At 35.8% G+C, this 12,180-nt stretch overlaps 1 protein-coding gene across 2 annotated transcripts in view; it reads left to right on the forward strand.

The window, feature by feature from the left end:
• GC (GC vitamin D binding protein) overlaps positions 1-12,180 on the forward strand; it is a 48,504-nt gene that overhangs the window by 22,451 nt on the left and 13,873 nt on the right. For both annotated transcript variants that reach the window (XM_072405355.1, XM_072405356.1), the window contains exons 3-7: positions 970-1,102; positions 1,645-1,856; positions 6,135-6,267; positions 7,302-7,396; positions 10,142-10,271. In XM_072405355.1, coding sequence (XP_072261456.1) covers positions 970-1,102; positions 1,645-1,856; positions 6,135-6,267; positions 7,302-7,396; positions 10,142-10,271 — 703 coding nt within the window. The remainder of the gene's footprint in view (positions 1-969; positions 1,103-1,644; positions 1,857-6,134; positions 6,268-7,301; positions 7,397-10,141; positions 10,272-12,180) is intronic.

Consider the following 12,180-nt stretch of genomic DNA (forward strand, 5'->3'; position numbering starts at 1 on the left):
TTGGAGTACATGTGTCTGTTATTTCCTGAGAAAGCAGTTCTTGTAAAACCATAAAACATGTTAAGAAAACAAATATACTGCATTCTCTTGCCTACATCTTGAAGGATATAAAATACCAACATTGATACTTACAAAATATCAGAAAGATAACATATTGTATATTTACCTAGATATCTTTAGTCAGACATTTACTGTGTTTAGAAGCGACATCTTGTACATGATTGTCCAGTGAAACATTTCGCTATTAATGATCCATATATTTTTTGTTTGTTTTAACCTCTCACATTTTTAGAAATGACTCAGTAAAGCAAATTTAAATTTTATTTATCACTAAATAATTACAACTAAATTAAAAAATATTTTAAAAAAATAGATAGTTGGAAAAAGAAGTAAAAGCTACTATATCTAGTATATACAAGGGTGAGTTAAGCTAAAGCTGGAAAAAGCGTGTAAAATGCCACCAGTAATCCGATGGTGCAAGTGCCTTGAGAAGTGTGGGTTCTACATTGAAAAATGACTTTATCGGTCGTGTTAATTCCATTTCCAATAAATCATATTTTCTAACTTTAGCTTGACTCACCCTCGTATAAGGTTATCCGCTCTGCACAAATGTCTGAGATATATATATATACAATGCTTCTTAATATACATATTATTTATACCTTGTACAGCATACATGACATTTGGTGTATATCATGACCAACAAATGAAGTATGTGATATTTTCTTTGACATTTCTTTGATCATATAATAATAAATTGGAAAACTGACTTTTCAATGTATTATACTAAATGTATTTCACAATTGCTGCAGGAGCAGGTACCACTGACTGAATAAAGCTGTATTATTAAGCTTTACAAACCTGAATCTTTTGTCTGTATGCATTTATCTAAGGGACATAGAAAGTTTTTGTTGATTTAGGTATTTTGTTTCCAAGAATAAATGTATTGATCAAATGTGTTCTCCTTAGTGCGGTCATCATGAACAGCAGGAAATATTCCAATGCTACATTTGAGGAAATAAACCATCTAGTGAAAGCTATACTGTTGCTGACAGAGAAGTGCTGTGTTGAAGGAGCTGCAGCTGACTGTTACGACAATGAGGTACACTTTTAATATCCATCTGTCGCTAGCAATGTACCGATGCGTTCAACAGGTACTTACAGGAAAGATGAGTAAATTGATTTAAGTTTGAAATTTGACTAAGTTTAAGCAAATTAGCATAGCAGATGTGCAAAGCATCATATTGCTCAGTGCTAAACAGTGATTAATTTTATTTCAAATTCTTTAAAAAAGTTAAACTTTAAAAAACAAAAATCCTCAATCATGATGGGCTGTCCCCCCATATCTGGAAATTTAACATTTATAATTTACCATATTGAAAGCCCTGTCTGGGAAAATATATTGCCCCTTTCCCAAAAGAGTAATTTGTAATAGAAAAACTATTGTTCTTTTATCCAGATTTTTATTTGGTTATGCTGATTAGAAACTTTTGCTCGTGACGTTTCCCAATTTACCCAATTAGTGAAAGGAATATATATCGCTCTCCATAAAATATATAGCCTAAAAACACACAATCAATATGTTTTAGCTATAAAATTAGCTAATGAATTATATTAATATATGTGTTATTTTGTAACTTCCAGGCATCAGCTTTGTCAGAAAAATCCTGTGATCCAAAGTCTCCATTTCCAAAACACCCTGGAGTCACTGGTTGTTGTGTTCACAAGGGTCTTGAACGAAAGTTGTGTTTGGCAGATTTAAAGCAACCACCAAAGGAATTCCCCACTTATCTGGAACCATCAAATGAAGAACTCTGTTCTGCCTTTAAAACTAACCCACAGTTATTTTCTATGAAGTAAGTATAAAAACAACTTCCATACAAATGATGGTCATGCAGCTCAAATGACCCCTTATAGTAACTGTTTTCCCAGAAAACAAGCTGAGAATGTTCAAGATTAGTTCACATGAAGGGAAAAGCAAGCACTAATTACAATAATGGGTATCTCTATAAACAGGCATACCTAGCAATTCTAAACTTTTGCCCTTCTTTAGGCATATAACAATAAACTGCACAATTATTTGTTTCTTATGTTCAAATATGGGGCTTGAGCTCCAAAATGTTTGGTACACGGCTATCGCTGCTTCTCCTTTCCTTCATTTTCTCTTTCATGTGTGTCCTCTATGTCTTTGTTTCTTTGTTCTCTGTATGTTCCCGGTGTCTCCCCTTATCCAGCCCCTACTTACCATTACACCTGGAAATTGGTTTACCAGAGCAAAAAAAAAATTGTTTTCAACTCAATGAAAGAACCTAAAACTGTAACTACACAAAATATCTCTAGCTAACTGTTGATGAAAAGAATAGCTCTTCTGTTTTTCAGGACTCCAGATAGTGAGAGCAGTGGCTCGCATTCAATGATGCACCACTGTCATTTGTATTCCACCTTCTCTGCTTAGTCAGTTACTTGATATTCACATGCATTCTGTGTATGTACAAGAGAGAAGGTGCAGCACTGAATGAGAACCAGTGTTCTCATATTCACAGCAGAGCTGTACTGTTTTCTGACACTTAACTGGAGAGGAGATAGGGCCAATGCTAGGGACTAGCTGCCATTTACTTTCTGGGTCAGTGTGTCAGTACACAGGTAGATACAATGCCCCTGATTCATCAATAAAATCCGCGCTCGCTGGAAGTGCGAAAGTACGCGCGGCCATCGATCGCGGATTACCGCGGTCCGGACTCGAGTGTGCGCATACACTCGCCTCACTGCCAGCCGGATTCCAGCCTTCACAATAGGGAGATCGCGTACGATTTCGGATCGCGAATACGAATGCGCGACCGATAATCCGATTCTGCTTGATGAATCAGGGGCAATAGATGAAAACTATTAGATCAATTTTCAAGACCTTCATCTTTCATCTAGAATGTGCAAATAACACACATCTGGAGGACAACACAGCATACAGCTTAATGTATTTCCATTGTATTGAAGTGTTTCACCAACCAAAAAAAATGCAAAAAACCAACAATGTAATAAAAGATTACATTACAGCCCCAACAAAAAAGCAGCATGATAATTTTCTGTGCAAAGCCATGGAAAGCCCAATTGTAAGATATTATACATACAATTTCTTTGGAGTAGCACATTATAACTGTGTAGAGAGTGAAGCTTTCAGAAAAAAATGCAGCAATTCAAAGTGTGCGTGTTTCTTAAGATGAACAAAAGATTTAATTGATTTATTTTATTAACACCACTTCAAAAATAACTTCTTTAACAAAGGAGCCTAAACCAAAATGACAGGGGTGCCCAAAATGTTGATCGCGATCTACTTGTCCGATTGCAAAAGCAACGCGAGTCGGTTGCAGAGCCCTGCCTTACCCCTCCCTGCTGTTTACCAGCAGACCTGCTGTATGTCTATAGGGATGCTGGGGGTGTCTTTCAGTGCGTGAGAAGGCTCATGTAACAGTGGGGAGTGAGGAGGGAGGCAGAGAGGGCAGTCTGAGGTTAGCAGTGCTGGGCAGCCAAGTCAGTTCAGGCTTGGGGTCAGGGTTCAATTACCGAAATACCTTTGTACAGATTAGCAGTTCTTTTTTTTGTGCAGCACGTCATTCTCCTATGACAAGTAAACTGTAGCTTTCCTGTCAGTATAGTCTTGTGGTGCAATGTCTGTGCAATGTTCTGCCATTCAATGTCTCACTAGCTTCAGTCACTTCTGTGTCATACTCGGTATACAAATAAATAAATATATGTTTAGCATTTTTATTGTTGGTAGATCATTAATCATTTTAAAAGTAGCTCACAAAAGTAGCTTGCAAGCCAAAAAAGTGTGGGCACCCCTGCAGAATGAAGCCCAGAATCATCCAGAAGCTAATTATAATCTGTAACACCTTCTTTGAATGTTTGACCAAGCTAATGAATGTAAATAAAGACAGATGGAACCAAATATGTTTTTGAAGCATTAAAAGAATTAATATCTTTGAGACTTCAAGAGTTAAATGTAATGTAAAACGTATAATTCATAATTGAAAATGAATTGCTATCAAATAGATGTTAGTCTAAAATAAGATGCATTTATCTGACAAACCACCCCATCTTTACAGCCAATACGTAGGATTTAGATCCAATCTAGTGGTAGTAAAATATTCTGTGGATTTCTTTTTATTTTGTCTTTTTTACATTTATGTAATTATTTATTTATGTTAGTTAAATTTGTTTAAAATAGCACGGCATGCAAAATTGGAACAACCTTTTATACACATTAAACTGCTCAGGGATATTCGTTAATGTCAATTATAATAATTTACTTGTATAAATTCAACCCAATGGACTAGTCTGATTATTAAAAAATAGTATCATATATATATATATATATATATATATATATATATATATATATATATATATATATATATATATATACCAATAAATACAGCCACTTTTCAAGGTTTGTAAACAATTTTAAAAACAAACTCTAAAAACCCCAAGTTGTTAAGGCAGTTTAACAAATATTCATATTTACATTTTTAACCTTCAATGAACCAGGGTTTAGTACAATTTACAATTTTCCAGTGCCACTTCTTATTTAACATATTTAACATTTCAAATCCAACCAAGGATTTTGAAGGCACAATATCTCCACCAATTAACCTAAAAACACACAATATATAATATATATAATAAAATTATATTTCATATTTAGAACAAATATACTGGCGAAACAGGAGCCTCCCCTGATGCAGTTGTGGCTGCAGAGAGTTAACTAAATAAAAAATTTGGAGTACCTCACTTCCACCATGAGGGGGAAAAATAGTAAATTCTTTAATACATGGTTCACATGTAACCAATTTCTTCTATCTCCGCAAGGCTGAAGAGAATACACTTTCTTCTGTGAAGCTGGGTGCGCCAGAAAACCTGCAGCGGATTTCCTAAAGTAATTTTCCATTTGTTGGCAAATGATTTTATTCCTGGACCGGATCCATTCCAGTTTTTTTTGGATCACCCAGGTTCACTGATGAAAGTGTATCCTCCCCAATCCTGGAGAGCTTTAGCAAATCTTTCTGGTGTATATGCGTCTTACATATGTTTATACCTGTAACATTCACCTTACTGTTTTTTCTACAATGGGACTGTTCCAACCTTCAATTACCTGTGGCTAATTTCTTTTGGTTCGTTATCTTTGAAACTCTCCTTGTTACAAATACAGAATGTAAAAAAAAAAAAAATCAATAAGCATTCATCAAACAACACCATCTCTTTGTGTAATCTCATTATTGGTAGTGATAATGTACTTTAAAAGTCCTTGGTTGTATTTGGAAAAATATAATATTCAAATTTTAGTTTATTACTTAAAAATTAGCAATTAGATCAAAGTTTGTCTGTGTTGATGCTCAAGTCTTTTTCGGTTCAAATGCAGATGCAGAGGGTAGTATTTTAGTACATAACTGCCTGGAGGCTTGCTCCTCATTTACCTGATTGCAAAAGCCCATCCCACTTGACCCCTTTTCCTTTTTTAAAAAAAACAACATGCCATCTTTGGAGTAAAAAGGCTTTACAACTGTTTATTATTAAAACACACCTTTTTAACCAAAATAACCAACTTAAAACAACCATGTGTAAATATAACAATAACACTTGAGAATGTATATTTAGATTGCAAGTCCTCGAAGGCACTAATAGTAACAGATTCTTCCCCTAGAAGGATCTGCTACTCACATGATCCACACCATGGATGGGTTCACCCAACCTAGACACCAAAAATACTGCCCTTAAGGACCCCAAACTGCCAACCAAAAAAAGACAAACCATACCCCTTGACCAAACCAAACCATACCCAACCCCCCCCCCCCCACACACACACACACACACACACACAACCCATTACCTTTTCCTGACCATCCCTGGAACACATTCCCAAAATTTTCCTTTTAACCCTTCAATTGCCACCCCATGTGCATATTATCCTGTACATTCCACTATGCCTCATTCAACTCTAGGCCTTACTATAATGAAAATGAATCAGTTACACTTTTACATGTGGTGGTGTGTTATATTGTATTTATTTCCTAATATCTGTAACATTTCTAATTTATTCAATGTTTTTTTGTCTATTCATTAATACCTTTTCTGTTACACAGATTCCTCTACGAATACTCCAGCAATTATGCCCAAGCTCCATTTCTTGTGGTCAAAAATTCCACAGAAAACTACCTAAAAATGGTTACAGAGTGCTGCACTTCTAAAAGACCAATACCATGTTTCCTTAAACAGGTTTGTCTTGCTTGTCTTTATTTAGTATTTTAATTTGTTGAAATACACATTTAACATTAACCACCTGGCCGTTAAGCCCGAGCATGTTTGGGGTAAAAACTTTTGCAATTTTCGTTAACCCCGAGTTTTTCTCACCAGGTGGTTAAATGTAAACAAATGTTATATTGCAATCCGATTGTCATACATTGTATGACAATCGGATAACAACTGAAAGCAAATACTTACCCAGTGTCCGCAGCTCCTCTTGCAGCAATAAAAGATTTGCTATTGCTGCTGGCATCTGCAGTGAGATGTCAAGCACAATGCAGAAATCCTGCATTGTGCTGTGCATCTCTCGGGAGATGCCAGCAGCAGCAGCCTCCAGCGTCTCTGTCTGTGTCTGTGTGAGCTGGGCAGGGAAATCCCCCCCTCACATCACTCGGAGGATGAGTCATCTTCCATGTGATTGTTGATGTATGGGGGTGTGTCAGGGAGGGAAATTTAAAAGCAGATTACAATGTAATAAAGTAAATATTGGAATTGTAAGCCCATTGCCAAAGTAAATAGTGGTGAGCACTCCCATTGGCTGGTGGTTGTTAAAGTGCAGGACTGGCTGTTGTAGACAATTGATATAGATATTTGAATATCTATACCTTTGCCAAAGGTTCACTTTACCAGGATTTTAACAAGATAGTTGTATGGCAATTGCTGTTGCTGCCTTGCTTGTAATGGTGCTGGTTCCAGGGCTTCATTTTTTTTTGTTTTACTACAGTGATTCATTGACCCAGAATAGACATGCCCTCTTATAGGGTCCTGATTTGCCTGCTTTTTTTAGGTAACTCACTTAGAACTGAAGATTGGATAACATTGACAGGTATAAAGCCTACACAATCACAGACAAACCAGCAAGCCAGACTTCATACTCCTTAGAATAGATATGTTACGCAAAAAACTATATTGTATTTTTGGTATTTTTGTAAAGAAAACAAGGCAATACTTTAAGCTTTTGTAGTTCATAAATCTTTTAACTAATTATCTTATATTTCTTTGCCCAGAGACTTCAGATGCACCCACAGCATTTACTTACCGTGATGTCCAACAGACTGTGTTCTCGCTTTGCAAGTTATGGAGAAGAAAAACTTAAGTTTAGGTAAAGAATATATATTCTCCATTAAGATTTATTTTAATTTAATTTCAGATAACCAATAGAATGCATAATAATACATTTTATTCCAGCATGATCTTTACCAGACTTCATTTTATTTGTAATTGTCATTTTCTTTATTCTTTCTGTGTTTCCAGGGTTTAGTTTGTCATCATCAAACACAGAATGCTTGCTTTAGAGTTATCTTTTTTTTCATTACATTTTATGAGTTGCAATGCTGTTCTTGTATTTGTAAAATTCATGCATACAGCCAGCTTAGGCTTTTTGTTTATTAGTTTTTCCCTCAGCATTGTACTATACCCTGTCCTTTTTAGATGATGATATGGTAAGTTAAGAAAATGCAAAGAGAACATGCTTTTGATGCAAGAAAACAAGAATTTAAACAAACTTGTTGCATGCATACATGCACACCTGTTGCATACATTAAAATGCAACATTAAGATGTTTCTCAACAATATTTTTGGTTTTAAGATGACTTATGTTTTTTATGTGATTACTCCAATGTATTTTTTATTGTATTCAAAAAATAGATTTGTAGACTGTTTTTTTATTGCAAAACCATGGTTCTGCTTAACAGCATTTGAAAAAAGATCATTCACATATAAACTGTTTCCTTCTCAATGAGCCTATTTACTAAAGGGCTGGAGAATTTTCAGCCAATAAACTAACTTAATAATGTAGGTTTAAACAGGTTTATACCTGAGCAAAGTCAAAGTAAAAAAAAACACACACTGAGTAAATATTTGCACTAAATACTAAAGAGATGTTTCACAATCTGGCAAAACTGTCTTTTCTGCCACAAAATCCAAAGCAATGTTGTAAGCTCTCATTCGCATAAAGCTACACAGCACTAATACAAACTTTTCTGGCTCATACTGTTACAGAAGATGAAAACAGTACTTGTGTCTGACATCTTCCCATGTCAAGTTCATCAATACAACAAATACCTTGCGAGTATCATTTATTCTCAGGTGTCTTCCGTCCTACTTCACCAGTCGTGTGACCATAAGATTTGTAATGAGTTATCAAATTAAAACATGGTCAATAAAAAGTTAAATTTTGGTACAATATCAGAGAGAGTGCTTACAACAGAATATTGCATTCCCGCTTGTAAAACGGACAAGGACACATGACGGATCTCCAGTCTTGGCGTTTCTAACATGGGCTAACCCTGAAATAACTTTCAGGTCTTAGGGACCCCCTGCTATAATTACCATATCCACAGCTTGGTGGTCAGTGGGAATAATGCCTCTTACATTGCTGACCGGTAAAAAGAATGTCAGAGAGCCAAAAATACTGGTGTCTACTAGACAAGTGTTTGCCAACCTTTCCGACCACATGGACCTCTAAATTCATAATTTTAAATCTGGCATGTAGTAGAAGCGAGTGCACATGCGTCAGGTCCGGAATCTGGACCGCACATATGCAGGGAGCCGTGTGTCACTTAAAGGGGAAGAAACTCCCCAGAGTGATGACGCCAGAACTCGCCTACTCTCCCATCACAGGCTCAGACCTGCTTGCTAAAAATGCTGGGGGGGGGACAGTAGTGCAACTTTTGTTGTGTCCATACGGGGCTTACGTATGAAAAGGATCCTGCTGTGGGGCGCAGTGGCCAAAGCTGCGGACCACCAAAATTTTCTGATGGACCACCAGTTGGCAACCTCTCTACTAGACTGTTGCGACACAAGTTGCTCATAGCTCAGTGAACCCCTGAAAGAACCCTAGCATTCTGCAGAACACTGGTTAGAAAACACTACTCTAATAAACCTTTGATTCACTTAAGATCTATGACTTATGTTCAGATTTTTTGGACAGTTTAATGAGTAAATCTGTAAGGACTCTTTTATTGTTATTTCATAAGAATAGTTGTGATTAGTTCAGTATTTGTGATTGCTGCTTAAAATAACTTGGCTTACTGACTTCCATATACCCTGAAGATATAAAAAGGACCTTTTATTCTCTTTTTCTAATGCAGAATTCTTATTTAGTCACATTTAGGAACAAACATCAGTTTGTTAAGGCTGCTAGCACTTTTTTTAAATTACACTATGTTTTATTATGCAGATATAGAGCAAATTTACATGTGTGTTAGCTGCAGCTGTGCAATAGTGACAGTCACTAATCATTGCTTCTCAAAGGATGAATAATTTGTCACTCACAGCTTGGTAAAAGAGTCTCCTCATGGCATTTTTCCTAGCAGAGATCAGGGTTAAGCGGTTACTTCCACACTCATTACTAAACCCTACTAATCAAAGCCTTACTTTTCTGACATTAGTTTTGGAGCGGTCACTAAAGCAACCTGATTGCTTTATGATTAGGATGAAGTAGATGTCAGGGGGAACAGTAGCAGAATATAGCTCTCAGAATTTTTTACCCATTTTCTGCAACACACTAAACAACACAGCCAAAAACCATAACTAATGTCTTCAAGTGTGTCTGAAAAAAATAAAAATTATTTTCAGCAAATTTCTGCAATCTATACACACTTTCCCATGTATTGCCTCTTTAAACATGCTGCAGGTATAGAAGAGAATCAGGTGTCTTGGGCCCTATACTTTTTATTAGCATTATTGTTATACTAAGTTAGCATTTTTTTTATGAAACAATTAATTAAAAATTCTCTTTTCTAACATATAACATTGTTACTTTTATTTAGTTTACTATAAATCACCAGTACAATATATAGATCAAAGCAAAGCCTAATTTACTTTTACTTTTTATTTTGCTTAGTGCTGCAGTGATGTTCAGCCAAAAGATTCCTTCTGCTGAGTTTAAGGATATCATGCCAGTTGTTGAGCAGGGTTCTCAAGTGCTTGCTAAGTGCTGCAGATCTCAAACTGATAACTGCATGGAAAATGAGGTAGGAAATAAAAATTGGATATGCTGTAAATAAAATAGTAATTGGTTATTGGCTGTATGAAGGATTTTTTGTTTTATTTTCGAAATTTAAAAGTACAGTGTGTGTTACTTCTTCCAGTTTAAAGCAGACCATTTCCCTTCTTTTTCCCTAATACTGGGGGATAGTCCTAAAGTTAGAGGACATGGGCTCTCCCTCAAGGAATGGGTTAAACAAAATGAAAATCAGCAATCAGAAATAAAGTCAATATCAGGCATCCGTGAAGGTTTACAAACAAGCATGTGAGAATGTATACACATGTTTATGAATATGCTGTTTAAGGGGTTTTTTTTTAACATGGAACTTAGAAATAGTGCACGTACATGTGCACATGTATTCCTTTATCCATCATTTATAGTATTCATATGTCATCTTGAAACATCTTTTCAATGACTTCTTCAGTACTAGCATGCTGTAATCATTCCTCATAAGATGTTCTCTATGAACTATTTTGTAGGAATTAAGCATGTAACAGGAAGGTTCCCCATTGTAATTCTTCATTTCTCCAGCTCTTTTATCAGCCACTTGTTACTTGCTAATACCTGTTAATAATGGGAACTGTCCATTGTTCTGTATGATGATGTGATCTGCCTCTAGACCTCTGAGCAGTGCAGCCAGCAGGAATCAAGCTAACAAGTCATGGAGAATCCTCCATCTGTGCTTTTATTCCTACAAAGCAGCTGGGAAACTGAGGAAGTCTAGGTTTGCAGGAATTCATGCATGCACTATAACTTGCAATTTAAGTGTGTGTATAGACAAAAAAATACAGAAAAAAGGACTCTTACCTTTACTTCCGCAAAGCCCTTGATCACTCCATATTCAGATTCCATTTGGTCCCTCACTGTCCTGGAGTTTTTTTTTTGTTCCGGCATGGAGGAACCCATGGGGCACTGCCATCTCCATCTGCCTTTTTTCTGCTTCTGTTTCTCTGTGCAGGCACCAGATTAGGTGTTATTAACTCCTGAAAGTGTAAAAAAAAAAGAGCCATTGCACATAAGTGAGGTTGACCCAGCCCCTTTTTTATTACATTGTGGGTCAAGCTCCTTCCATGCATGCCCAGAAGTAGCTGTCCGATGCCTCCTGGAGGAGTGTTTCTTTTCCAATTAAAAAACTTTTTTTTTTATTTTTCATTATATATAATTGGTTAATTGCCCTTTTATATGATATTAAAACTGTAAATGATAGGTCTGCTTCAAGAATGCGCAGGCAGTACATCTCATCTTCCATCTTGTCTAAAAGATTCCTTTTCCAGCCATGTGACATGGTACTGTTCTGCATATTTTCTACTACCCTGCAGCAGAAACTGTGAGCTTTCTGTGAAGAGGGAAGGTGTGTTAGGGTAGATCAGGGGAAGTTGGGTTAGGCTAACCCATGCTTGGTTTGTATGTTTGGTTCACTGTAAATGAACCAAACCTCACTATCTAATAAAGCTGAAAAACGCATTTACAAAATATTATATTAGATGTTTCATTTTTTTAATCTCCTCTTTTGTTTCAGAAAGCACAGTTTTTCAAATTTATATACATACTGCTTACTAAAAATTTATTCACTGGTTGTTCCTAAAAGCATCCTCAGTTATATTAATATTTCAAATTAAAAGTTGTTTCATTGTATTTGTGTTTGTTTGCATTTCAACAAATTGATTTGTAAAAAGACAATGACAGGTAATGTTTTTGTTGGGAATAATGCAAACTAATAAGTCATAAAATTAAGTCTTTGTCAGAACACAACAGAGAGTTATTAAACGTGAAGGAGAAAACAAATAAGAGGCAATAATCCCCATCTACTAGATCTAGATATTGAAAATGGCTTTTCATGTAATTTTCCAGAATGTAGATTACTTGAAAGAAAAGCAAAGTTAATAAAAGACAAA

This window comes from Pyxicephalus adspersus, chromosome 3 (genome assembly GCF_032062135.1).
Source record: "Pyxicephalus adspersus chromosome 3, UCB_Pads_2.0, whole genome shotgun sequence".
Taxonomy (NCBI): Eukaryota; Metazoa; Chordata; class Amphibia; order Anura; family Pyxicephalidae; genus Pyxicephalus; species Pyxicephalus adspersus.